Consider the following 26441-nt stretch of genomic DNA (forward strand, 5'->3'; position numbering starts at 1 on the left):
TGGATAAAGACAGAATATTTTAGTTGCACTCGTACTGAACAGCTTGTGAAAAAACATTCACATATTCAATAATAATGATGGTTGCATGTTATTGAAGACACTTTCAATATTATGAACACAGATGGTTAAAAAACATGAAAGGTTGATTGATATTTTATCTGAATGTTGTAAATGATGTATGAAACTGTCAAACTTCAGATAAAGTCTTTAAATTGTACAATACCAAACATAGATCTGTCTTCATATATGTTAATATGTTAATCAAAACAAGAAAAAAAGAATAATTCAAAGTGCCTTTCGGGATAGTAATAATAATTTTTTTCTTCTCTGGCTGTGAGATTTGGAAATAGATTGGCTGTTAGCGGTCTGACAAGCTCATCTAAATTCACTTTTAACTGGTGGCTCAGTTGTACATAATGTCTTGTTTCCAAGGACAGCAACTATTCAACATGAATCCCTGAAGCTTTCATTTATCTCTTGATGAAACTGAAAAAAAAAGACGCTGACACCCTGACATGTCACACTCCTAATGTGCCAGTTGTAATCGAATCCTTTCTCCACCGTTTTTCTTTGGCTCTCACAGTTCCTTGGTGGGTTTTGTTGTTCTCAGTCAAAGCCCTATAATGTTTTTTTATTCTCAGTATGCTGGTTTTTCCATATACTTCATTTCTTTTTAGAGTTTTGCACTGAGTTAACCTCTTACTTTTTTGTTTACCGGGGTATACATGTCTCAAGTCTATTTCAATAAATATTACGCTGATTATCAGTGGCACAAATAACTGGAATATTTGCAACTGCTGCAAAATAAAGCAACCAGCTTCAGTGAAATCACAGTGCACACACGGTTTTTCTGTAAATATATATATTTTAAATGTAATCCAAATGCTGAAGGTAAGATAAGATAAGATATCCTTTATTTATCTCACATGTGGAGAAATTTGCAGTGATACAACAGGCAGGATAGTAAAAAAGAAAAGAAGCACACATAGCAGAAACTAAATAGAAATAGATAAATATTAAATATTATGCACACGGAGCATATAAGTGTGGACATGTACAGAATATGGGGGTGGATGTATTGCACATAATAAATACGTTTTTATGAATTATTATTGTTATTGCACCACTTAAGGTGGAACAGAAGGCAATTTTTAAGGATACAAATGAGTCCAAAACACAGCACTCCAATATAAATCAAAAATAGCAACTAAACTACCAAGGAAGTAAACCAGTAAGATTATGAAATAGACCATTAAGAAGGAAAAATGAGACGCAGGCACAGATACGGCAGAAAAAGAAGTAGGGAAGTTCTGAATTCCAAGTACTAGTATTGCAACACAATAAGTAAAATATATTGCATCACTGAAAGTCTGAGCAAATAATAATGCTAAAAATCCTGATTTAGAAGACAATGTGGCGGCAGAAAGTTTGTTCCACAGGTGAGGAGTGTAGGAACTAAAAGCCGCTTTGCCTTGTTTCTTTTTGACTCTGGGGACACTTTAGTAAACCACTTTCTGAGGACCTCAGGGGTCTGGATGCTTGATATTCTAACCCTAACCCAAGACATATAAGAAAAGAAGATTTCCAATGGTTAAAATGAAAATACCCAGATAGTATTAGCTTGAACGTCCTCTCCTGACGAGACATGTCCATCTTTCGGGTTCATAAACTCATGAAGTGTCCGTTTTTTATCGTTTTCCAAGGGACTATTCAACATATATTTAAATTGACTGCCCCTTTGCTTAGCATACAACAATGCTTCTTTGAATAAATCCTTTTTGCACAATCACCGTTGTGAGACACAAAAGGGCAAAACCAAATAGGAACTCCAGAAAAATGGACAACAGCAAGCTGTAAGACACAAACAAACAAAGCAAAAGACCAAATGGAAATCTCCCACACATATAAATGACATTCATTCAGGTTGCGCGATTTGATTATGTAACTCACCATATACGGTACTCAGCAATCCAACAAAGCCTTGGGAAACAGATGACATTCAAACCATCAATTTGAATATTTAATACGAGTTCATTCATCTCCTGCTCACTTTAAATGCACTTGATTTTTTTGTACTGCCAGCATTAATGTTAGTCCCACCCCCCAGATATTAGTCATTGATTGTACCTGGTGAGGCAGGCGCCACAGAATCGTTCAGAGAAAGGTGCGACATTGTGCAAAATCACAAATAAACCAGAATACATGCATTCATGAGATGCAACTCAGTCAAATTCCTAAATCTGTGTAATCAAACTGGTACTTTTCAATGAAGAAAATATGTTCTTGTTTTGAATACAAGGAATGTGACATCTTCTAAAAAGGTGGGTCACTTTTTCTTTAAACACACAGTTTTATCGCGACTGATGTATATTTTTTATGTTTCAAAAGGCGTTCTTGCTTAAAATCCAACTACAGCTGCTTCATCTGACATCAAATGCTTTGTGTGTGAGGCGGATCTGAATCCAGGCGAGCCAGTTAAGCACCCACAATTTTTTTCCATGTTTGTTTTTGGCATGCTGTTCTAATGTGTGCATAATGCAGCCTGACATTGTCTCGCTATAATAACAGCCTTTGCTGAACGTCGTCGTCTGAATTGCAGCCCGTGTTGCTTCAAAGTCTGTAAACACAGTTCAGCATTCAGGATTATTTCACAAATGTACAAATGGACCACGCATTGGGCACGAATGCAACGCCACAATCAACAGTCCGGTAAAAAAAAAATACTTGATGATCCTTCTCCTCTTTATATTTGTAGATATAGCATCCTCAATTCTGAAGAATCTACCCTGTCGATTGGTGGGTTCTCTTCTTCAACTCTTTCTCTTTTGATGTAATTTTACAAAATACAAGCCTGCATTGTGTTTTTTACAGCAGTGATGAACTGTGCTCAAACAAACCTATATGGCTCAGGGAGATTTCTGCTACATCATCTTTCTCTTTTGATGAAGGGCGGCTTGAGCACCTGATGCTCCGTCATTGTACTCCGGATCAGAGATGTCAAACTCATTATAGTCCAGGCGCCACGCACAGTCCAGCTTTATTTCATCTTTAATGGAGCAGCAGGAAGAAAATCTAAGAACCTGATTCAAAAGAAAACACAGTTCCTCGCAGTTTTGGTGTAAATAAGTATGAGTATGCGCTGAAAATGTTTTTTCTTGTTTTGCCTCTTTATTCCGAAGAAACACAAACAATCCCTTGACCCCCAACAGCTCCTATCAATAGAGTGGATTAAATGCAGCATTATGATTATCCTTGATTAATAAAATGTTGAGGTTCGAGGACCATTATCCTGTTCGACATGCTGCTCTCACTTCTAATCAAGTGTTTCTGTGTATTTATTGTATTGTGCAGTTGTTAGTGAGTGAAATGGATAACAGTGCTTAGATCTGAAAACAATGGCAATTAAATAGAAGAGGTAGTTGGTGTGCTTGTTTGTTTTGTTTCCAAAACATGCGAGTTATGGTCTCTTCCACTTCTACTGTGCAGTGGAATTAAATAGTTTCCTTAGCTAATTTCCTCGGTCTCATCTGGGATTTAGGTGCTAAATCAATAGAATCAACAGCTTTAAGGCTTAATAGGTTTGGAGAAAGTTTTTCTCATTAATTTTTTTTTTTTTTTATAGAATGCCTCCACTTCCATCCAAATGATTAAAGGAATGAGCTGAGAGATAAAAATTAGAAAAAATGCCCGTGGCTGAATAATGAAATATTTATTAGCTTGTTATCTGTAAAGCTGCATAAGGAGAGGGATTGTTTATTGTTTTTTCCTCAAATCCTGTAAACCCTGGTCTGCAAAAATAACTCAAAATATACTTTTAAAAAAAATTATGTAATGAGAAATAATTCCAACTTTGTAATGCAGAGCTGCTTGTGCTCTTGTGTGATTCCCTCATTATATCAGGAAGTGCGACAGTGTGCTCAAGTGAAGAGCAGCCTTAAAAAGAAATCCGGATTAACAAGCGTGTGTAATCAAGTGTGCGATTTGGCAACCGTCACTGTGGATGAAAAGTTGCTGATGAACAATCACTGCCATCCCATTACGACGAAGAAATAACTTAATTTAAACAGCTGAGCGCCAACAATCCCAAACTTAGATAGGAAATGGACTTAGTGTTTCTGACATTGTTAGGTCGCATGAGAACAGTATGATATTGAATCATAGGGTATGGAGGATATATGCAGCTTCTGTGTGATTAACAGCACATTTCTGTAGAAATACACAGAGATCTGATTAAGATCTTACAGAAATCTCATGACATACATATACAAAAACATTCATCGGGTCCACTGAATATATTTGTACATTTCCATCATATAGAAAATTAATATTACTATTTGAGCCATAAAGTAGTTTTTTTTTTTAAAGAAGTCTATTTTGGCTGTAGAGATTAAAATGAAAGCAGAGTTGCATGTAGTTACATGTAGTCACTGTCAAATAATACGAATAGTTTAACACATTCAAATATCCAGGGGTGATATTTTTATGTCTTGTTCACTTTTTGTTTTTACTTTTATCTGTGTGTGCTGCTACTGTCTTTTTCACTACTGAACCGCACTGCTGCTCAGATTATAATTTCCTTGAGTGATTTTTCTTTTTCTGAAACAGATCAATGGAGTTCCATTTAATATCATGTCTAGTCGTTATGGTCTGTGGGTCGGTTGGCATGATAGACTTAGATTAATGTTGAATATGAAAGTCTACATGTATTGAAGCATAAAATATGACATTTTTCCTAAATATAAAGTAATTTTCATGCCTTTATTTTTTTCCTTCTATATGTAACTAAAGATCTGATAGCGCCAGTAGACCCCAAAATACATCCACTGATAAAAACTTAGTCACCCAGCGAGGAGCTTCCTTATCTTTAGAGGTGAAAAGGGTACTGCATTGCTTTGAGTCGGCTGTTATCTGGAATCATGAGTCTCTTTCACATAGTTTGTTCTGTGGCTTTCATTGACCTTTAATCCGCGGTGACGCAAAGCAGCCTGCTCTGTGTGCGGTACCTCTTTTGTGTTCCTGCGTTGGCTTTTGAAGATCGTAACACCGATGGGGGGGTGGAGACGCACTGCGAGTGGAAACACACACGGTTTCAATGTCTACATTCGTCGTTTCCTGGAAACTAAATTTACAATAACAACAACTTGTCTGATCCTAAAATTATGCTAAAACATGCATACATACGTTGTCGTACTGACAATGTTGGTGAAACATGACCCATGTGATTATGTGCCGTCGATAGATGAAGCATGAGCAGTCAGTGGTATCGTCTCTAACCCAAACCCAAACTTTTACTTTGATCTACTGTCATTTCACCTCTAAAACTGCATCTTAATCCCCGTCCTAGTGTGACATTACACACACATCACAGCTCAGCTCAGCTCACATCCCTGTTTTATAAAGCTGCTACTTGTTGTAAATCCCACACTGGGATGTCAAAGCTCAGTTCTGTGTGAATTTCTTGGAGTTGAAATAGAGACGGAAGCTTGTTATGGTGCAGTTCAGGATTCTTTGTGTGAACGTATGATCGATCTTAATCTGTTGTTTGGGTTTTTCTTTGTCCTCCTAACATCACGATCTGCTTCACACGTCATATAATGCTTCAGTGTGTTTGTGAGCGTCAGGAAAAAAAAAAAAAAGCTTTGATCAAAAGTGGGAAGCAACTGTTCATGTACACTAAATAGTAATATCTTCTCGTTATGATTTTTATATTTAGAGTCTCTTTATGGTATTTTTATTCCTCTAATTCCTTCACAGATGCACATGATGGGCTGCTATAAATCACACTAAGATTATTTACTCTCTTATATGCTGCACAGATTGTTTGTATGAGGTATTGGAATGATCATCGTGTACCGGCAGGTATGTGAGCAGCAAAGCAATCGAGCTTCGGAGGAAACAATAAAAATGTAAATGTTTTGTCATCAGATTGGCTGCAAGGTGACAGTGCTGCTTTTCATCTATTTTCTGGCCACCAACTACTACTGGATCCTGGTAGAGGGGCTCTACCTCCACTGTCTCATCTTCATGGCCTTTCGCTCTGATTCCAAATACCTCTGGGGCTTCACGCTCATCGGATGGGGTAAGCTTGAGAAACACCGTCTTTCCATTGATCACATACTGATGCTTCGGCCTAAAAGGCAGTGATTAAAGGTTTTGAAAACAGGCATACATTCTGATGATTGTACAGCAACGGAGTACATATACGTATATGCAAGTATATAATTTACCTGTCACCATTGGTATTGTGTGGTTATAATATATGTACAGGAGAAAAAGAGGGCTTCTTTTAGATATGTTGCTCTTTGTGAGTTGGTCATAAAAACCATCTTCAAGAATATTCTAGTGAAGTTTAGTTTCAGAAAGTGTCCATCCATAATATTAAATAGTCATCCTATCAAAATTACCAATAATTTCAATGACTTGTAGAGTAAATACTGTTATTTCTGTTTTGGTGTCTTAGGAAAATGTTGGAACTGTTTTTGCTGTGTCTTGGTACAGAAGTAAATTACATTTGGGCTTTTAGATAAAAAGCTTTGGTCCGATAGCAAAATGTTTTGTTCCGTTCTTTGAAGCCTTACATTAGTGCATGAGGTAGTGGTGTGTGTGTGTGTGTGTGTGTGTGTGTGTGTGTGTGTGTGTGTGTGTGTGTGTGTGTGTGTGTGTGTGTGTGTGTGTGTGTGTGTCTTACTTCTGAACACTGTAGAGTGAATTGTAATTACGTCTGTGAAAATACACTGTCGCGAAACCTGAAAAAAGTAAAAAACAAAACAAAACCAAACAAACAAAAGAAAGATGTTACAAGTGGGTAGACAAAGCAACTGTTGAATTCATAGACGAAACAAAGACTTTATGTCCACTAAATAACCAAACCGAGCAGAATATATCTCTGTATCAATGACTGGGTGGCTGTAACATGAATAATATCAGTGCAGATTTGTCAGTTTTTCTTATGTATGTTTGGAATTGTGGAGTGAGTTCAGTAGTGTGCGCTGCCGCCCACTGGTGGCACCTGACAGTACTGAAGTTACTAAGAAGTAAACAACAATAAAGTTTTCAGAACATTTTATATTCTAAATACAGTTTTTAGTGCTAATGTAACTGTATCACCAATTAAACTAATGTGTGGTTCATTGAATGGCTGATATAATTGGTATAATTTGTAAAGTATGTTTTGTGAGTGATAGTGCTTGTACAAGACACAATCTATCCTAAAAAGACAACGCTGACTCTAAAGAGAAAAATAATCCACAGAGTTTCAAAGCTTCAATGTCTTGGCAGTGCAACCTATTTGCCCCTGGAACTCTCTGTTACCATGGATTTTAAGCAGATGTTTAGGATGGACAGAAAATTCAGCCTATTTGATGTTCGACATCGTGTTGATGGGTAAGGCTGAAGCCATTCAATGGCGTATGCAACGGCTAGAAGGGATAATACGCATTCCAAGTAAAAGCGAGGATTTTCAATTGAATCCTTGACGAGGTAAAAAGCCAGGGAAGAAATGGAATAATTTCACACCTCCATCCTTCTGATAGTATAGCCGCTTTTTTGTCAGTAAAGCCATTAAGTGGAGCAACAGTCGGTGAGAAATGCAGAATGTTATTATATAGAAGATGCGTGCTTACTGTATTTAGCTCTCTATTTAAATCTACAGATTTTGATTTAGAAGTATTTATCAAGTGGACAAAAGAGATTTTATAGGTGTTATACAATAAATAAAAAGGAGATAACCCCTGAATTGTGCAGCCTGGACTCTAACATGGATGGAAAGCGTCAGAATTTTCATCTGATGATGGAATAACAATTTCTACAGGTCAAAATCCCATCAGCATCAAGCTCCAAGAAGCTCCCAGCTGTACTGTCCTCAAAGTAATCTACGATGTATAAGGAGAATACATCTTGTATATTCATCAGCTCTCATCAAGTTGCCATTAAGTAATCACTGTATTTAATAGTACTTAATTCAGCTCTTTCAGAGCAGGAACGCTGAGTACGCTTAGATTTCTCATCGAGTGTTCTCTAGTGATTTAGATCGCATATTTTCTTTTTTTCTATCCAGGTAGGGATGTTTGGTAACGTCCTCCACCAACACACCAAACTCAATGGTATCACCATATAGTAAACGCAAGCAAAGGCCAACAGGGAAACAAGACCATCCCCAGCAGATCATTTTCCTATAAACAGAACTCAGGTTCCAGAAATATTTGGTGTTATTACGGCAATGTTTTGAAAACGATGTCAGTTTACACGGAAACGGCAGAAACTCTGAAAACGATGTTTTAGTGAGTGCCTTTCTTCGTTCTCGTAATTTATTTTATTATTATTACTATTTTTGTCATACTGTATTAATCCCCTCAGGGAAATTTCTTAATGGAATTGATCCATTAGTAGGCAGCCACACAACGCTGTGCAAAGAACAATACGCTATAATTGTTAACAACGGTGAGTACACAAACATTCGTTTGGACAGACAACAAAGTTGGACTGTTTTTACGGTGACTCACAACCATAAAACTGCCAAGTTCCTGGACAATATGGGTTGAGAGTCATGACACTCTGGATGCAAGCATTGTTATTGTCCATCTACTCGTTTTTATAAAGTTGTATTTTCCAGGGACGTTGCTGTGTAAACAGACCCCCAAAAACACAAGTTTTCACTTGAAAACATTGTCGTGTAAACGGGACCTTAATGGACACAAAACCCTCTTTTTGAATGACCCATAGTGTTTTTCTGACTTGATCACCTGTGAGATGCACACCATTGATTTAGCAATTTGGCAGTCTTTACACGGGTTCTTTATCACCGTCGCCATATTTAGAAGATGTATTTTCAGGCTACCACAGAGGAAAGTGGCATTTCCACAAATAAGTTGTTCTCACCAAATCCCAATCACAATCTCATCACTTTGATAATGCAGCTGTATTTTCAGAAGGCAAAATATGTCATTTCAATGCATGAGGATTCTATTAAAAAGTCATGTTTGACTCCAGGCTTTGATATTCTTACAGCATGTTTTAAACTTTTAATGTTATTCCTATTCAATGAAAAAAAAATCAACTTCATGTTCATGTTTGATCATGGCTTGTAAACAGTGTTTTGTTTTTCCAACATTACAGAATCAACATTGAGGATTCATTGCTTTTCTCCACTTCTGCATCCCAAATCACTTTAATCTTTATTCATGGAATTTCAACCAGACTACAAAAGCTTATTTCAAAAATTGCCCATGTTACAAACTGTGTTTTTTTGGTGTTTTTTTTTAAGTACACAGTTGATTGTTGTTTGCTGTGAAGTAAAGCAATCATAAAAGTCAGTCCAATTCAAGAAATAGGCGGTGCAGTTACTCCTGGGATGTTATTTGAAAAGCCCCTGCAACATTCTCCTAAAGGCAGACAAAATGTACACAGGTGATTTGTTGCAAAGCGTTGCCGACATGGGGAAAGAAGATGAAATCACGAGCAACTCCACAACTAAATGAAGTAACTACATGTTGGTTAAGTTGTTTTGGTGAAATTATGCTTCATGACCGTCAAATTCTTCTTAAATATAGCTTCTCCTCTAATTGGGGTGAAACAACGCTGAGAGAGTTTGTGAAAGTTTCTGTGCACGGTAGAGAGACAGTGACCATGGTGTGCAGTTTCCATACAACCACAGAAAAACAAATGAGTGGAAAGAGAAAAGATTTCAGGGGGGATTAAAATGTTGGATTATCTGCCTCTCGAGTGGAGGATAACACTGGTGTCTTGTGATGCATCGATGTGTTGCTCGTGTGAAGAATTGAATAGGATTGTGTTCATGTTCAACATTTGTATAGATTTGAGAAACTATACATTTCTTTCAAAATAACTATGACAGTGATCTATGTTCTGGTCTTACACCCATCATTTGCAGCATTTTATGCCAACTGTCACCTACTATTTATAAAAAAAAAATGTTGTCCATCCATAAATTGCTGCTGTCATAACTTTTCTGATTATGTTGCCACTCAGTCCAGTAAGGTTTCCATCCTAATACTAAATGTAGGTTCCTGGACAGCCAAGGTTTCTAGTTCATTGGGGACACTGGTAAATATGTATTTTAAAATGTTTCTAAAACTTTTTCTGCAAATGTGCTCACTGGTCATGCAAGCCGTATGCAGACAGAATTTCTTTGACATAAAACACAATCTGAATTTCCCACCTTATCCATGACATGACGGTGACACAGCAACATCTCTCTCTCTCTCTCTGTTCTTTCAGGAGTCCCTGCTGTTTTTGTGGCAGTGTGGGCGATTGTCAGGGCGACGCTCGCAGATGCAAGGTAAGAGAGGAAGTCACTCTGTTTATTTTCAGGCACTGTATCACTTGAAGAACTTAATTAAAAAAAAATGTGAAAAAAAATATCAAGATTTGAAAAAATAAAATTAGAAGGCGGGATAAGCTTCAACGTGAACAGGAACACAAAGACAATTCGAGATGGTATAATTAAAGCTCATTAGTGTTGACATTTCAGTCATCAATGAGATCAACTCAAACATGCAAATATATCAATCCTTCACAAATGTTAGAAAGCTTTCATGTATGAATAGGTTGTAAACAGATGGAGTGAGACGACAGCTTCAAAATAAGAATTGTTGGCCACAATCACCAGAGAGATTTGCTGGGAGGAAAAAAAAAAACATCTGATAAAAGGGAAAACATCCTACGACTGGTTACACACGGTGAAGGAGATATGCTGCTCCAGGACTGTGTGGAATACTGACGGTTTTATAAATCAGCAGTCATTCGAGAAACTTAAATTGAAAAGAGACAGGCTCCTTCATGAACAATACAAACTTACAATCGACAAACACACCAGAGGCTTTCCCATTGAACGCATGTGCAACACCTAGAAAATCATATTGGAAAGGGGTGAAAAGATCTGGGTGGAGAAATGTGCAATTTAGAATGAAAATTGAAGCTCAAATTTTGAACAGATATAAAAGATGCAAACATCCATCCTGCCAACCTCTTTTGCTCAAATCAACACTCATGCTGACAATGAAGCCAAGTGACGGTCAGGTCTGGATCATCTCCTGAAGCTGAATAAAAGATTGATCTTGTCTCAACAGCCTCCTATCAGTTCTTCTGTTTCTCAAGGATGGCTGAGTGTCTGTCACAAATGTTTGGACTCCCCACAATGACACTATCAGAGCTCCTGTTTAACACACCCAGGACATAACCCAGTATTCATGACCATAGAGGATGTAGTGTTTGGAAAGCACGTTACTTCAATCAGTGATATCAAGATGTTCCAAACTCTATCTGAATACAATCCAAAATATACGTTATTATCCTGTATGGAAGTATCACATTTTCCTTCTAACATTATATAAAGTAGATCATCTTTGTCGTGTTCTTTCATTTGCTTTTTGCACCATTCTGTATTATTGCTTTATGATTGCTACAGATTTCATTTGGACCTCCTGCTTCTTCCGTGCTTTCTAAAACTCTTAAACTTTACTTTTGTATAAAAGAGCTTTTTTTTTCTTTTCTCTATTTTCACTGCGATGTTAGTCACATATATGGTGCCAATTTAATGCTCATTGTGCTTTCTAAATAACACCACCTACCATTTTCCAGGCTCAGCTTTTGATCTTTTCCTCCGACTATCTGATCTCTTTTGTATTTATGTCAACTGCAGGTGTTGGGAGTTAAATGCCGGCAACATTAAGTGGATCTACCAGGTTCCAATTTTGACAGCAATAGGGGTAAGATTGTAATCATGAAACTCGGTGTGCAATTGATTCTGAACGAGTGCTCATTCAGAATTGCATAATTACATACTTCGGATTTATTGAATGAGAGTGATCCCATGGTCATGGTCAGTCATCCCTTCTAGAGAAATGAAATCCAAAGATCAGACTTCTTCCTTTAACAAAACTTGAAAGCGGTACTTTACTGGGTCACTTTGTTTAATGCTAGATGAACTTTATGTGTATACTGTGTGCTGTATTATGTCGTGGTTAAAAGAGTAGACATGCAGTATTTGAATATTCAAAAATATAAGTAAATCGAAGGTGAAGGTGTAATGTCGGAATTGAATATTATTTGGTCAAAAACAAAGAAAAGTGACTCAAACATTTAAACGTCAACTGATTTTTAAAAACTTAATACGCATGAGCGAAACCCAACAGTAAATATTCAGTGAGCCCGTCGAATGTACAAGTACAGCCTTGAAGTTAATAACTGATTGAACCTCTCTTGGCACATTAACAATTAAACATTTATTAGTTGCCAAGTTACAAAAGTAGACAGACTTTGAGAACATTCTTCCTCACAGCGCGGCTTCAGCTTGATCATGACAGTAAGGAGTGCAGTGTTAAATAATAATGATCATACATTTTATTTGAGGTGCCTTTCTTGGCACTCAAGGACACCACACAAACAAGTATTTGCATATATACACATATATGAAGTGAAAGACTGTTTACCTTTACTAGTGGCTCAGAAAATTGTGCATGAAATATTGAATACACCACAGATTTAGGGGTGGAGAAGTGTTGAGTGTTGCATTGAACTAAACAGCAAACCACAGTCATTTTATAGAAACACTTCAAAACAAGTGCTGTAGTTTGACCGATGCCATAGATTAGAGGTGCTGCTTCACTCTGTCACGAACAGTGTCACTGCATATTGACCTCTGCTGGGAGAAAATAGACGTGGATTTCCAAGAAGACACAGGATAAAAAGATGTGTGCGCAATTCAGGGTGAGCAAAATTATCTCTCAGATAGAACACAGGCTCAGAGTCGGTTGAATACACATTTTAATGATCATGACAGATATAAAGCAGTAGAAGAGGCAGACTATGTCAATAAAAGGTGAGTGAAGAAAGAACTAGTTCCACTTTCTGTTATTACAAAAAGCAAATATGCATATGTGACATTTAAACCTGAAATTCCATTATAAGGTTTGCAGTGATAAATACATGAATTCATGCTTATTTATCTACGTCTTACTCAAACTTTCCGAATGAGATTGTGTTGTGGAGAAATATGCAACAAAGATAGGTTGTTTGGCTGCTACTGCAAATATGAACTTGTCTTTCAAATCGATAATCATTTACTCTCCATACTGTGCACAGCTCCTCTACTCTGCAGACACTTTCAGTGGTGGAGTCTGCTGCAAAAAGAGGAAACTGGAAAGAGTTTTAGATCTCGTTGTGTCAGCTATTTTTATCAGACCTGCAAATTAATTACCACAAATGCCACATTTGTGGAGTCAAGTCCTCTGATAGGATCAGTCTGCACCCGCCTGCTGCTCGAGTTAATCTACTAACAGGGCCGTGTGTGGTGAATAAAAAGCCTCCTGCAGTTAGTAATCAGAGAGGGCATTGCTTTATCGGGAATAATGTACCAGGGCTCAAACAGAGTATTGCTTCAAGACCCAAAGTGTGACAAGCTGCACAAATGTGATGTACCGTGGGTTCAGTTCAACCAGCCCTTACTTTAAAACGAGGGGGGAAAATCTCTTATGTGGCACAAATTGATTAGCTGGCTTGTGACAGCATGAACAGTTAACAATTAAAGAGCTGTTCTATTAGGAAATATATCTTCTTTTTTTTTTTGCCAATTGCATGACTTAATATTCTCACTTAGCTGTAACTCTACCAAATGTAAGAACGGGCAAATCTTTTATTACTGTACTTGAGCAATTATTTTCTTAACATCATTGAACTTTTTTCCCATTGGATTTAATACAAACATCAGTAGTTTCTACTGCTGCGTTCTAAAAATTTGCTTTTTCCTCTACGATGCATCTCGATATATCTACAGGCAATTTACAGTCACTAATCAGCCTCATACTTGTATTGTTTCTGGAACATTGGAGGAAACTGGAGCACCCACAGAACAATTGAAACAAAGATAGCATGCAGACTGTTCACAGATAGGCCTCCATATCCAAACTTGAACCTGGAATGTTCTTGATGCAAGGGGGGGGCCCTTGAATCAGGTCTCAAACATGAGGCCCGTGGGCCAAAACTGGCTCGCCAGAGGCCACAAAGCAAATGGTAAAACTTTCAAAGATTGATCAAACACAATCTTTTTTTTAACACATTTCTTATAGGTAGCAGGCAAAACACAACACTGACATCCCAGGAGCTACAACTTCTACTTTAACCTGAATAATCTTTTAAACAACGATATATAAAACTAATTTGATTGAGAATATTCCGATATCAACAATGCGAGCTTTACATACATATACAGAGTCATTGGACATTCTGAATGCACAATTGATACAAAATGATACACTGTTATTTTAAAAAGCATTTTTATCAACATATAAAGTAGGCAGGCAACTAAAACTGCATTAAAGTAGATGCAAATGACACGTCAAGCACCTGTCACATGGTGTTGCAATTATGGATATTGGAAGAGACGTCTCATTTCTGTGTGTCAGATTTTATGCATAAATGCAAAGCCGTTCTGCTCGAGAGATGACGCCGATAGTTATCGTGGTCACCGATTAATACGTCTGAGAAAAGTGGTAACCGTGCAGCTGTGTGTTGGTTTATAGCTGAACAGATGCTTTTATCACATAAAGGTACATTATCCAGGGGTTTTCAGGCTGAAATTTAAGATGTATTTTCACTGGCTGGTGTCTTGTTCAGGGGATCAGCTCTTCACAACTCTGGGATAAAGCAAGAATTACAGACGGATAGATGGATCTCAGCTCTGTCAAGTTCTGAGTCCTTCTGTGCCTTTGCATGTTCTCTCTGTGCATGAGTATATTTTTTCAGGATACTTTTAGTTCATCCCACTATTAATGTGGTGTGGACGCTTCATCCCTGTATGGCTTAGAAAGGACAAGTGACTTGTCCAAGGGTGTAATCTCCCTAAATGATAATTAAAGTCTGGCGCACATTTGTCCCAATACTCCGAAATTTTCTCGATGGAATTTAGTGAACTGTGAATTACTTATTGCAATAAAGCGCTCAAGTCCATTACTGTGTGATGTGGGTGACCCACCAGCATGGTGGAGGAAATGGTTGTGAAACCGTGTAATTGTTTGAGGGGATAAAAAAAAAAGAGTGAAATCAAAATGTACCTATTCATGTGTATTATAGGAAAAACTGTCCGATTTTAATGTTACATGGTGTAAATTCACCCAGCTTCCGAAACCAATTTGTTAGGGTGTTTTTCCAAGTAAACACAGATGCCACTTTGATAACAGATAACCAAACAGAAGTCACATTTTAAGAGCAAAAGTCACATTCATGTCAATAACAAAATCAGCAAATACAAAATAACACAATATACAACATCTCTATTGTTCATGAGTTATTTTTTTTGTAGTTTGTACTGGATCTACCAAGCCACAAAAAGTGTGAGTACAGACACTACACAAATGTAGTATCTGTCTTTGCTCTTGAAGCAGTGTTTAATACATTATTCATTAAAGTAATATTTAAAAAAATCTAATAATGTCACTGGTATTCACTGCAGTGTCATCGGAATCACTGTCGCCTATCAAACAATTGGTTTGATAAAAAAAAAAAGACGGTCATTTTAAATATTCTGGTTTAAATTAATCAATTAACACTAAAATCTTGTAAGAAGATGGGCTGTTTTTATTCTCTCCCATTCGTCAGTACTTCAGGTGAACAGTTTATTGCTATATAGGTGAGATAAGGGCTTAAGTCTTCTTAATATGTGACGCACATGCTCCTCGGTCAATGCGTCCCACTCCACATTGTCCTCAACTGTGCCTTGTCTTTGCATCCATTTGTGCATACAGTATATATGTTGTCCTCACTCATTTGCCTGCTCATCTGGTGAAGTATATTTTGTTGAGCATACATTTTAGTCGGTGTTTCATTCCAGCCATTATCCACATCTTCTTGTGAGTTCATATTGGCGTCTTGCCAAGCCCTGACTCAGACGGATTACACTTGTCCGTATCATGGGTTTCGGGTTAACCACTTGAGTTTGGACTGTATTACTACCTCTACGTCTCTTACGCTAAATGGCCCAGTCACGATATGAGTCATCCAGCTTGGTATCCTCTGCCCAGGCCGCTTTAAGGCGCCCTATCCCTGCAGACCCCCAGACGCGGACGTCCATTTTCTTTTCCATAGTTTCTTTGGGAAAGTGGGGAATTTGGAAAGACTGTAAAACTCAAACCGGCACAGTCTCTTAAACAAAAACCCAGCGTGCACCGAGGATGTTTTACGTATGACCTGTTTACCTGCTACGCCACTGTCCTGGAGCACGTTCACGACACATGCCGTTCACCCTACGAAGTCTTTGCGGTCAGATGCGTCTGTGACCACCTCGGAAAGTGGTTTGAGTGAAAACGCTTCGGTGCCTGATTACACTTTTCTGTCGGGCTTGCCACATGTGATCGAATCAAACGAGATGCACATTAACGGCCCGTGTAAACGGGCCCACACTCTGAAAAGAATAACACTTGTTTATTGTTGGTAATGGCTTTTCATTGTGCTCTTCTAGATACAGTGGGTGTCATTGTGTGTGGATGGCAGTCAGTGAAAGGGAGATTGCTCACCTTTACCGAACACGAGTCTTTGATGTTCTCTCTTTTGTTTCAGCTCAACTTTGTTTTGTTTGTGAATATTGTGCGGGTGCTGGCCACGAAGATTCGGGAGACGAATGCAGGGAGATACGACACGAGGAAGCAGTACAGGTGTGTACTGAACTCTCCTTGTGTTTTTTTCTTTTACGTTTGACGCCAGTTGTAAACTTTCATGCGTCACTGATTTTGAAACTCAATAAGAGAAAACATGTTGTCAGTGATCAGTCACTGCCGCTCATTTCTAAATAACCAGGTTGCTGCGGCGAAGGAACATTTCAGTGTGACAATGTGTCACATGTACATGTAATCATTCACAACAGGGCTCACTTCATATGATCAATTAGAAAACATTTAACAACAAAAGACACCAATGATGATCACTGATCCTCTGAGAAGAAAATGTTTTTTTTAAATACTTCACTCATCCAAACCCTTGAACCTCAACCTGCGGCCGTTCACACAATAACAACAATGGTGGCCTAAAGAGCGACATGACTTCCAGTGAATATTCTCCTGGGACCTTGTAGTTTTATACTCAACTTTGTCGTCTGTCCATACGAATGTCCTTGTACTCCCCATTGTTAATGTTTCTCTGCACGCATGTGGGTGTGATTTCATTCCAAAACCACACAACAGCATCAACCCATGGCCTGGTATGTTAACTTTAAAAATCTTTAAAATGTTGCTTTGTAAACCTGAAACTTTTCCGAACCGAAAATGCAAATACTAAGCAAAAATCTTGATTTTAAAATTATTATTATATTTGTCTTATCAGAGTACATACCCAGAAGGTAGGTTAAACAGGACACATATTTGTACATTGCCTTAATCCTCTCTAAAAGATGTACGACCTGTTGGTTCCAACGCTTTGGTTCTCATGAGGTAGGCAGTTCCCCTGACGTGAATCTGATATCAGGTTCTGGTCTCCATGGATACAATAAAGAGGACATGCAGCCCCATGTGTGAGCGTACTTATCTGCATATCAGTGTGTTAGATGAAATCATTATATTTGCAGAGTATTTCCTTCATATTTTAAAGATAAATGTATTTGTGGTCAAGGCACCTAAAAGGGGTCAGAAATTGTCATTCAAAGTAAAATGTAAATAACAAAAAGTAGTTTTTGTTTTCACATTAACAGAATTGAAAAAGATTTGTTTGATCTATGCTTGTTGTGCTTTTTTCAGTCTGGCTCAATTATACTCCAAATATGTATCCCAGACAGCATCTGTTTTATTATTAAACGGCCCGGGCCTGTTTATGTACCGGCTGGGTTGAAATTATGTTTTGAATAGGACAAACACACAAACATTTATCATAAACAAAAAGCAAAAATCTCTGCCTTGTGGCCATGTAAATGTACATTTCTGTCACAGTAGAAGGGAGAAGAAACTGGATCAGCATATCTAGTCAAAGCTGGAGCTTTATGTTTTGGAGCGTTCTGTGTCATCTTGACCTGATTTGGATTTATAATAAAAAAGAACCTTTTCCTGGCACCGGCACTGACACTGGAAATGTTATTAGCAACTCGGTTTCCCTCTTTCTCCTCAATACACACCAGAGAACACAGTTTTAATACAGGATGGAAGATCAGATGAGACGAGGCAGTCGGCACTGTTTGTGTTCATTTTTAACATGAGAAATATATAGAATACAAATTATTTATTAATCCCTGAGGGAAACACCTTTATCCTTTTTTTCTTCTTCTTTTTTTACCATGAGCGTACATAATAAAGTCAAAATCATATATCTCTTTTACACCATTCAAAGTAGACATGGGACACGTCCTCATGTGGACGGTAATACGTACATGTTCGATTCCTGTTAGCAAATTATTTCTTTGCCAGTCACTGTGTACGAAGGTTAAGTATTCCACTCCCTCACTGGTATGAGAGAAAGCCAACAGCATACAACACGGCGCTCTACAATCAGCTAAAGCACTAAATAATACCCCTGCAGAAACTAAAGTGACTTTATCAATTGAAATAAAACATTTGTCAGATTTTGTTAGAGACATATTCGCTTGCCTCTGTTAGTCAGATTTATTTATAAGAGACTTGAGGAGACACAAACTCATAGTTTTTGCCAAGAATTTCTATGCAGGTTTTCAAGTGTTTGTTGCAGCCAACGAGTAACAGAGCTGAAGGCAGAAAGGAAACCTTCTCCAAACTGAAGTTCCCTCAGGAGGCTAATCTGAAAATCTGTCTCTGTGAGGTATCCAAGACAAGATGCCAAACTCAAGCTGTGGAAAGCTCTGATCTTGGCGAATGAAGAAATCATTACAAGAAAATAGATCTGAGACTGCTTTCGTTTTATTGCCTCCTTCTTTCACTTTTACATGAACCTAAAAACATTGTCTTTGCACTCTGTGTGTTGTATATTGCAGTGCAATCAACAATTCGTTCTGCCAAAGGAGCGATGTCTTAACTTTTTCTTTTTTTAAAAATCCCTTTACAGGAAACTAGCTAAGTCCACACTTGTGCTGGTGCTGGTGTTTGGTATCCACTACATCGTCTTTGTCGGCTTGCCTCATACGTTTGAGGGTCAAAGCTGGGAGATCCGTATGTACTGTGAGCTGTTCTTCAACTCCTTTCAGGTATTCCCATGCTTCCGTCTCCATTACACAACATGTACGAAAAACCGTTTGCATGAACCTCTGCACCGACTCCTGACTAATCCCGGAAGGCGCCGAAAAATGTAGTAATGTTATCTTCCCGGCTCTGTTGAGTCTCTTTCTATCCATCTCAATACTGCAGGCATCTGTTCCATCTGTCCTCTAATTTAACTGATGCTGTGCTGCTGATTTGTAATTGTGGTTTGACCGGCTGTCAAACCACAATAACACACAGCTGAGGCTCTGGCTTAATAATGCGCTTAACGCACTGGTCCATCAACAAACACACACTCCGAGTCTGATGAATTATTCTGCTGTTTCTGGTGCAAATTAGCAGGTGTTTTGAATACTGATTCATTGTAAACTGTCTGCACAGCCACTTAATTTTTTTTAACGTTTAATCAAATATACTAAATTAATATCTTTCAGGAACAAACTATCCTCGTGGCTTCAGCATACTGTATGTTGAGCAGAATAGCAAACTTCAGTTGGCTATTTTCTATAATATATTAAGACAGACGCACACTGCCATCTGCCTCCAGGGATTTGCTCCCTCATGAATTTTCTATGGAACAATTTCAGGGTGACAGTCTTGTTTCCTTTCAGGTGTGGATGTTTGATCCGGCCTCAGAGGTCTGCGTGTGCTCAGGCCACTTGGGCTTCCTTTTTCACTAAGATACTGTTTAAATGGCCCGAGTAATGAGTGACGTGGCATCAGCCGTGGCAATTAGTCCGTCTTCCTGTCACTGCTCACAGAGCCACTTCCACCACATCTGCCACACGAAACCCACAATCTATATTTAGCAGGAAGACAAAAGTCTATCTTCTACAATAATGCTGCTCTAAATGCAACTTGTAGTTAGTTAATGAGTCTTTATTTTATTCATTAGTGAAAGAAAAAAAACTAAAAACACGTGAGGTGAGCATCACTTTCCCCGAATCCATTTGTGGGCGGAGCCACAACAGTGATTAGACATCAGCTCGCGGGGGAGAGAGAGAGAGAGACACACACACTAAACATCAATACAAAACTGATTGCAAAACCAAAACACTGCCGTCCATGAGGGCGTATTGAATCCTACTAGTTCAATATTTTACCGAGAACCATTGCTTACCTTGCCAATATTTGTAATAGATTTATCCACAATGCAGTGAGACTGTGAGCTGAACAAGGGTGTGTGCACTTGTACACAGACATACCACCATATATATATATACGCTGGTTTGGTGCGTACTAGGATACGTATGACAGCGTAAATACCCGGTGGAGTAGAGCAGTAGTTGGCTGACAATACAGCCAAGGCACAGCATCACACTAACCTTTTACAGTATCTGTAAAAGTAGATTTTTCAGGGATTGTACATGATTATTTAACTTTCTGATGACTTTTCTCTTTTTACACCCCACATTTTATTCACAAACAACCGAATATTGTGTTCTCAATATTAAAACTTGCTTGTAAAGAAAATACATTGGAAGCCCACTTTTATTTTTGTCTTTCTCAGCACAAGGCGTATCAAGGTATAAATGATGGGAACAGAATGGTGGTCAATATAGACAGACAGCAAAGGGACCCTAACCACACGATTGGATTCTGCATTTAACCTTGTGGCTTCTAAGAATCTGAGTCATCAGATCCCCATAAATATGGACATTGTGGAGCCATAGAATTGATGCTAATAGAGATTGAAAGAAATGTTGGGCTGCAACTGAAAAAGCCTCTTCATGGTGTTACCAAGAAGTCGATTCTCTTTTGTCAGCAATTTTCATTTAAAGATGAATAGTTTCAAACAGTTTTCAAATCTAACTGAAGTTCAATGTGGTTAATATTTGATTTAACTCTCACTGTTGCAACCCATATTTTATACTGAGCGAACCAGATCAAAGAAGACCTGTGGAAGTGATATCAATGCACCTTTGACACAGCCTTGCATGTGTATTTTTGAAAACAAAGATTTCCCTCTGCTTGAAAAACCAGCAGTTTCATCGCCACAGTTTTTTCTCCTTTGTGTGAGTGCCACAGTAAACTCAGTGATGGTAAAAAAACTATTTTCTTGTTATTCTTCAGGAGCACTTAATATTCATAGTTTTATGACCACCTACATGCCTGACCGAGTCTCGTCCAAAACCAGCAATGGCAGCAGGCTGAGGATCTGTACTGTGACAGATGCTATTGATTTTGTCGTACTCCCACTCATTTCATGATCTCCTTTGTCTTTGTAAATTAAGCATCTTTAACCTGTTCGTCCCTTCCTGTTTTATTTTGATACCCCCCAGTCTCTCTCTTGGTCGCGCACTTGCTCTTCCTGTCGGTCCTCCCGCTGTGCGTCTCACCTATGTTTTCACCTTCCCCAGACTGAATCAATACTTTTCCCTCATGTGTTCGTTCCGTTGCCACATCGTCATTGTGCTTTCGCATCGTGACTTCCTGTGTTTTCTCACATTTTGGACTCATGTTTTCAACTTCGATACTTTTTCCCTCGGATTTTCAATAAACTTTGAATTATTTGCCTCGTATGAGTCTGCTTTGCGGTTCCTCCTTGAATGGGGACATTGTTCTTCTCTGCATGCAAACACCATCACCACGGTGTTTAGAAAAACTTAATCACATTTTATAATTATGCATTACCGTCCCAAAGACCAGACTGCTGGAAAAAAAATAAACCCAAACAAAACAAAACCAATACATTTATAAAAATGTTCTTGGAAAAAGTATCCATAATCAATTTTTAGTGAAAACAAACTCTGCTTGGATATGGGACATCAGTGGGTGACCAACACAGCCTGAGGTAAAGCCGAGTGCGAGAGGCATCTTCCAGAAAAAAGAAAAAAAGGCTTTATTGGAGAAATAGCCAACTGAAAACTTGAGGATAATTTAAGAGGACAGATAAATACACAAACAGGAAGCATGAGTCATCCGGAGTTGTTTACTCTGCTTGTGAAAAAAAGAGTTTATAGACTTGATTTGACAGGAAAGCAGTTAGTTTAATGTGAGATTTATCTCACTAATGAAATGACTCGAAATACTAAACTGGTACATAATTCTGCTCAGCAAATTTTGGAGTGAGGATTAATCTGATTAAGGTGAATGCAGTGTGAGTGGCTGGTGGTGGTCGGAAGGGCCGATGGTGCAGTTTGACAGCCTCGCTTCCGTCAGTCTGCCCCAGACTGTATATGTATATGTAGTTTACCACCATCGAGTATGGAGTGAATGAATAATGCAATGTAAAGCGTCAGTGTCCAGAAAAGAACTTTGTAATACACATGCATCATTATTATTATTAATCAAGCAGATTTTCCTTCTAAAACTAACACTTGAATCATCTTTATGTGTAACAAGTCAGATTTTATTTCAGTGGCTGTGCTTTGAAATTAGGGGTTTTATATGGAAAATGTCCAAAATGTGAAGAGTAACAGACGGGGTCGGAGCATCTCCGAAACTCTGCAGCTCTTGTTGGGTGTTTGGATCCGTGGTTGAGTATATATCAAAAGTGACCCAAGAATCGGTGAACCTGTTATTGGCAGACAGGGTTCACATGGAAAACGATTGCTGATCTGTGTGAAATGATGCTTGAAATGCAGCAGAGGCAAATAATGATCAGGGACTCCAGACCCTGCAATCCTAAAATGGACAAGTCACTATAAGAGGAGCTGCATCGACAGAGAAATCACAGTGCCCATGCAAACCCCTGTCCTCCACGAAAAGCATCAACAATGAGCATGTGAGCACTACGACGGGACACTGCTCTTAATCTGATGTTACCCCAGCAGGACACTTCCTTCTCAGACTGCTGGCTTACTGGAGGTTCCTAGGTTTTCTAAAAGTAGAATAGAAGGCAGAGCTTTCAGCTTTCAGGCTCCTCATGTGGAACCAGCTCCCAGGGAGGCTGACACAGTCTCTACTTTTAAGGTTTTGCTGTTCTGTGTGAAATAGCTGAGAGTTAGGGCTGGATCAGGCCACCCAGGACCCTTTTCTGATGAAGCTTTGGTTAAGTGTGCTTCATCTGTTGACTTTTGCCATGATTTATAATCTGTTACTGAAGCCTTGGAGAGTTTTACTTTATACCACTTGCTTGCCCGTATGCTCGCTTCATGACTGTGTGTCCTAACCTCGCAGAAAATGAATCCCTACCGTGTCGGAGGTGGAGAGGTTACTCTGTATAATTATTTTTTTTTTTTTAAAGGAAAACAATGAGAAGCAAACTGTCACTTTGCTGTTAAATTGACTGACAATTGTTCTCCCTAGTATTCATATCAAAGACGTTTACGATGCACAAAGATATGCAGGATTTTTCAAAAAAAAAAGATTGCTCTCTTCCTGTAGCCTTTTCTGATCTTTTTTTTTTTTTTTTCAGGGATTCTTCGTGTCCATTATCTACTGCTACTGTAATGGAGAGGTGAGTGACCGGGATTATTTCTGTCTTTGTCTGAGGGAAGTTCAGATAAAAAGTTAACCTCTTGGGCAAATCGAAACTTCACCAAAAGTTGTTGTTTGGTTTCAAATGGATGACGCGGCAAAAAAGTTTAATCACACACTTCAGATAAAGTCATTTTTTTGTTTTTCTCCATTATTCTGTTGCTCCTTCTCTATCAGCATTTGCAAAAGCACAAGTATTAAATTAAATATTTCAATCTCGACCCAACCCTTAAAATTGTTGGAAGGTTCCAAAGAACTCAGGGAAAAAAGGTGTTCGCACAAAAAAACCATTGCAACAACCTGTAATTAAGGAGGAGGAGGATTTTGAACTTCACTTGGTCTAAAGAAAAAAAATAAAACCCACCTTTCGCACCTTTGTCTTCAGAAGAAAAGGTGCGAAATGATTAACCACTTGCTGAAGTTCTTTGTAAGAACATTTAGGCAACAGGTCGAAAACTATGTTGCTTACCATGAAGAATTTGTCATTTTCATCTTCTATGTTCTGGAAAGTCTTATAAAAGAAATAAACAAGACCTACACTGACCCCGTCTGTATGCATGTGGAAATCAATGGAAGGACTAAGGACGATCCCCGAACTTCTCCATGAAAGCAGCACATTGTTGCCTCCTGAAATACACAGTTGTTAAGGAGAAAAAACTCCTTCTATGGTTAGCTTTAAGATTTTAAAAAAATTATCTCCGTTCAGTGCACCTGAGAGTGAAGGAGATGACATTAATTATAGTGGAGAAACGAACTTGGAAAAAAAAGGAAAGTGGTGCAGTCTTCCTTTTAGCTTTTCTTCTGAGTATTTTATGACTGAATGCTTCGATCATTATCTTCGCATGCTAGATTCCTCATGTGGTGCTGACAGTAAATATATGGGGTGATGACATCAAATACAAACTACAGGTATAATATTCATCATCATCCATCAAAACTGTTTTAAAAAAACAACTTTGAGAACACATTCTACCCGTTTGTTTTGTTGCTATTTATCTCCATCTTGGTATTCAATTCAATTCAATTCAACTTTATTTATATAGCACCAAATACAACACAGTCATTTCGAGGTGCTTTTAACAGAGAAAAGAGAAAAAACCCAACGAATCCACATGAGCAAGCAGATTTATTTGCGACTGTGGAAAGGAAAAACTCCCTCTAACAGGAAGAAACCTTTACAGAAACTAGACTCAGAGGTGACGGCTTTCTGCCGACTGGTTGGGGTGAGGGGATAGAGGAGAGGAAAGGAGAGGATAGACAGAGAGGTAGATTGGGGGGGAAATGGAAATCTTGGTTTGGGTAGTCGGCGAGAAACAGACCCTCGTTCGGGTATAGAGAGGTAGCGAGAGGGTGTTTGAAAGTGTTTTGAAACAGCCCAAACTGTAAGCTTTAGTAAATAGAAAAGTCTTGAGTTTGGCCTTAAAAGTAGAGACTGTTTCACACATGTATTTAATCAGTTTCGCCTGAATAATCCCACTCAGTCTACACATGTAATAGCATGTCGCTGAGCGGTTGACAGACTTAATGAGCTAAAATGACCTAAATGCAGTCGAGATCTGTGACTCACATTGAAATAGAGGATATGCAGAAAAAGTCATCAGCATATCAATTCAAATTCTGAATTCTTCATCTTGTTTATCTATATAGAGATAAAAGGAATTTACAGAAAAAAAGAACTTTCCAGCATCCAAATACATGTCACACTCAGCAGAGCCTCGTTTGTGTTTGTTGGGATACTCTGCTGAAATCACCTCCAACAAGTGTATCTTGAATAAAGCGTAAGAGAGACTGTTGTATTACTTCAACTGAGTGATACACTCTGATTCCTATTTTCAGGCTTTAACTGTGCACGTTGAATTTCACCACCATTCCAGCGCAGGATTGTAGTTGAAACTATGTACTGTTCGTTTGCAGCAATGTTATTGACAACTTGTTTCTGTCCATGCTCACAGGTACAGACGGAGATCAAGAAGACATGGACGCGCTGGAACTTGGCCTTCGAGTGGGAAGGTCCTGTGGTGTGTGGTCGGTACCGGTACGGCTCTGTGGTGGTTGGCCTGAACAACAACAGCACGAGCAGTCAGTCTCATCTGGCTGGTGGTGGCCTTTCCACCCGCTCCACCACACTCGCTTCCAGCCGTGCTTCTCGAAGCACCGGTCCTGTAATCAGCATGCACGCCACCCTCCCAGGTTATGTAATCAGCAACTCTGATCCCTCCATACCCGAGGAACCTGAAGACAGTGGCCCCAAAAGAGTGGATGATATATCACTGAAGGAAAATCTTCCTGCTGCAAATACAAGTCTGGGAGCAGATGATGATGAGGAGACATTGTAGTGAGCACACAGATTGAAACTGTAGGCTGAAGATATGAAATCATTGCTACGTGGTAGTTTTTTTTCACTTATCAAGTGTGAAACAATTGAAGTGGCAATCAACAGGAAACCAAAATGGAAGAACAACTCAAAAGTCATTTGCTGTAAAGAAACAGGCTCTCAATCTAGAGCTTAATCAAGAGGTTTCCGACATGCATGCGAGTACAGCAAAGAGAGAGTATTACCTTTTGAAAGTGTGATTTTATGCCATCAACTTTGTAACCTGCATTTCATGCACGTATACGGTTTTATGCATGGGGAATGCAGCAAAATGTGCCATCAAAAATGGCATCACTGAGAAGATATGGTTCTGCAGCCATGACCAAATAGCAGTATTTCGCAGTGGAACAACTTGCCTATCTCATATCTCGCAGAAGGTGAAACGCATCAACACCACAAAGTCGGACGTTCGCTTTTTCTTTTCATTCACATTGTGAATTTCTCTGGCATTGTGATAGTGGAATTGTCCGATACTGCTGTGACAT

General features: G+C 38.6%; 1 protein-coding gene across 1 annotated transcript in view; it reads left to right on the plus strand.

The window, feature by feature from the left end:
• pth2ra (parathyroid hormone 2 receptor a) overlaps nt 1–25918 on the plus strand; it is a gene marked incomplete at its 3' end in the record, with an annotated part of 46160 nt that extends 20242 nt beyond the window's left edge. Inside the window, exons 7-13 of the mRNA XM_080478978.1 lie at nt 5926–6079; nt 10237–10297; nt 11660–11726; nt 16570–16664; nt 19009–19147; nt 23521–23562; nt 25535–25918. Coding sequence (XP_080335104.1) covers nt 5926–6079; nt 10237–10297; nt 11660–11726; nt 16570–16664; nt 19009–19147; nt 23521–23562; nt 25535–25918 — 942 coding nt within the window. The remainder of the gene's footprint in view (nt 1–5925; nt 6080–10236; nt 10298–11659; nt 11727–16569; nt 16665–19008; nt 19148–23520; nt 23563–25534) is intronic.
• Nucleotides 25919–26441: the final 523 nt, after the last annotated feature.

This window comes from Lipophrys pholis (assembly GCF_963383615.2).
Source record: "Lipophrys pholis genome assembly, chromosome: 13".
In the NCBI taxonomy this organism is placed as follows: Eukaryota; Metazoa; Chordata; class Actinopteri; order Blenniiformes; family Blenniidae; genus Lipophrys; species Lipophrys pholis.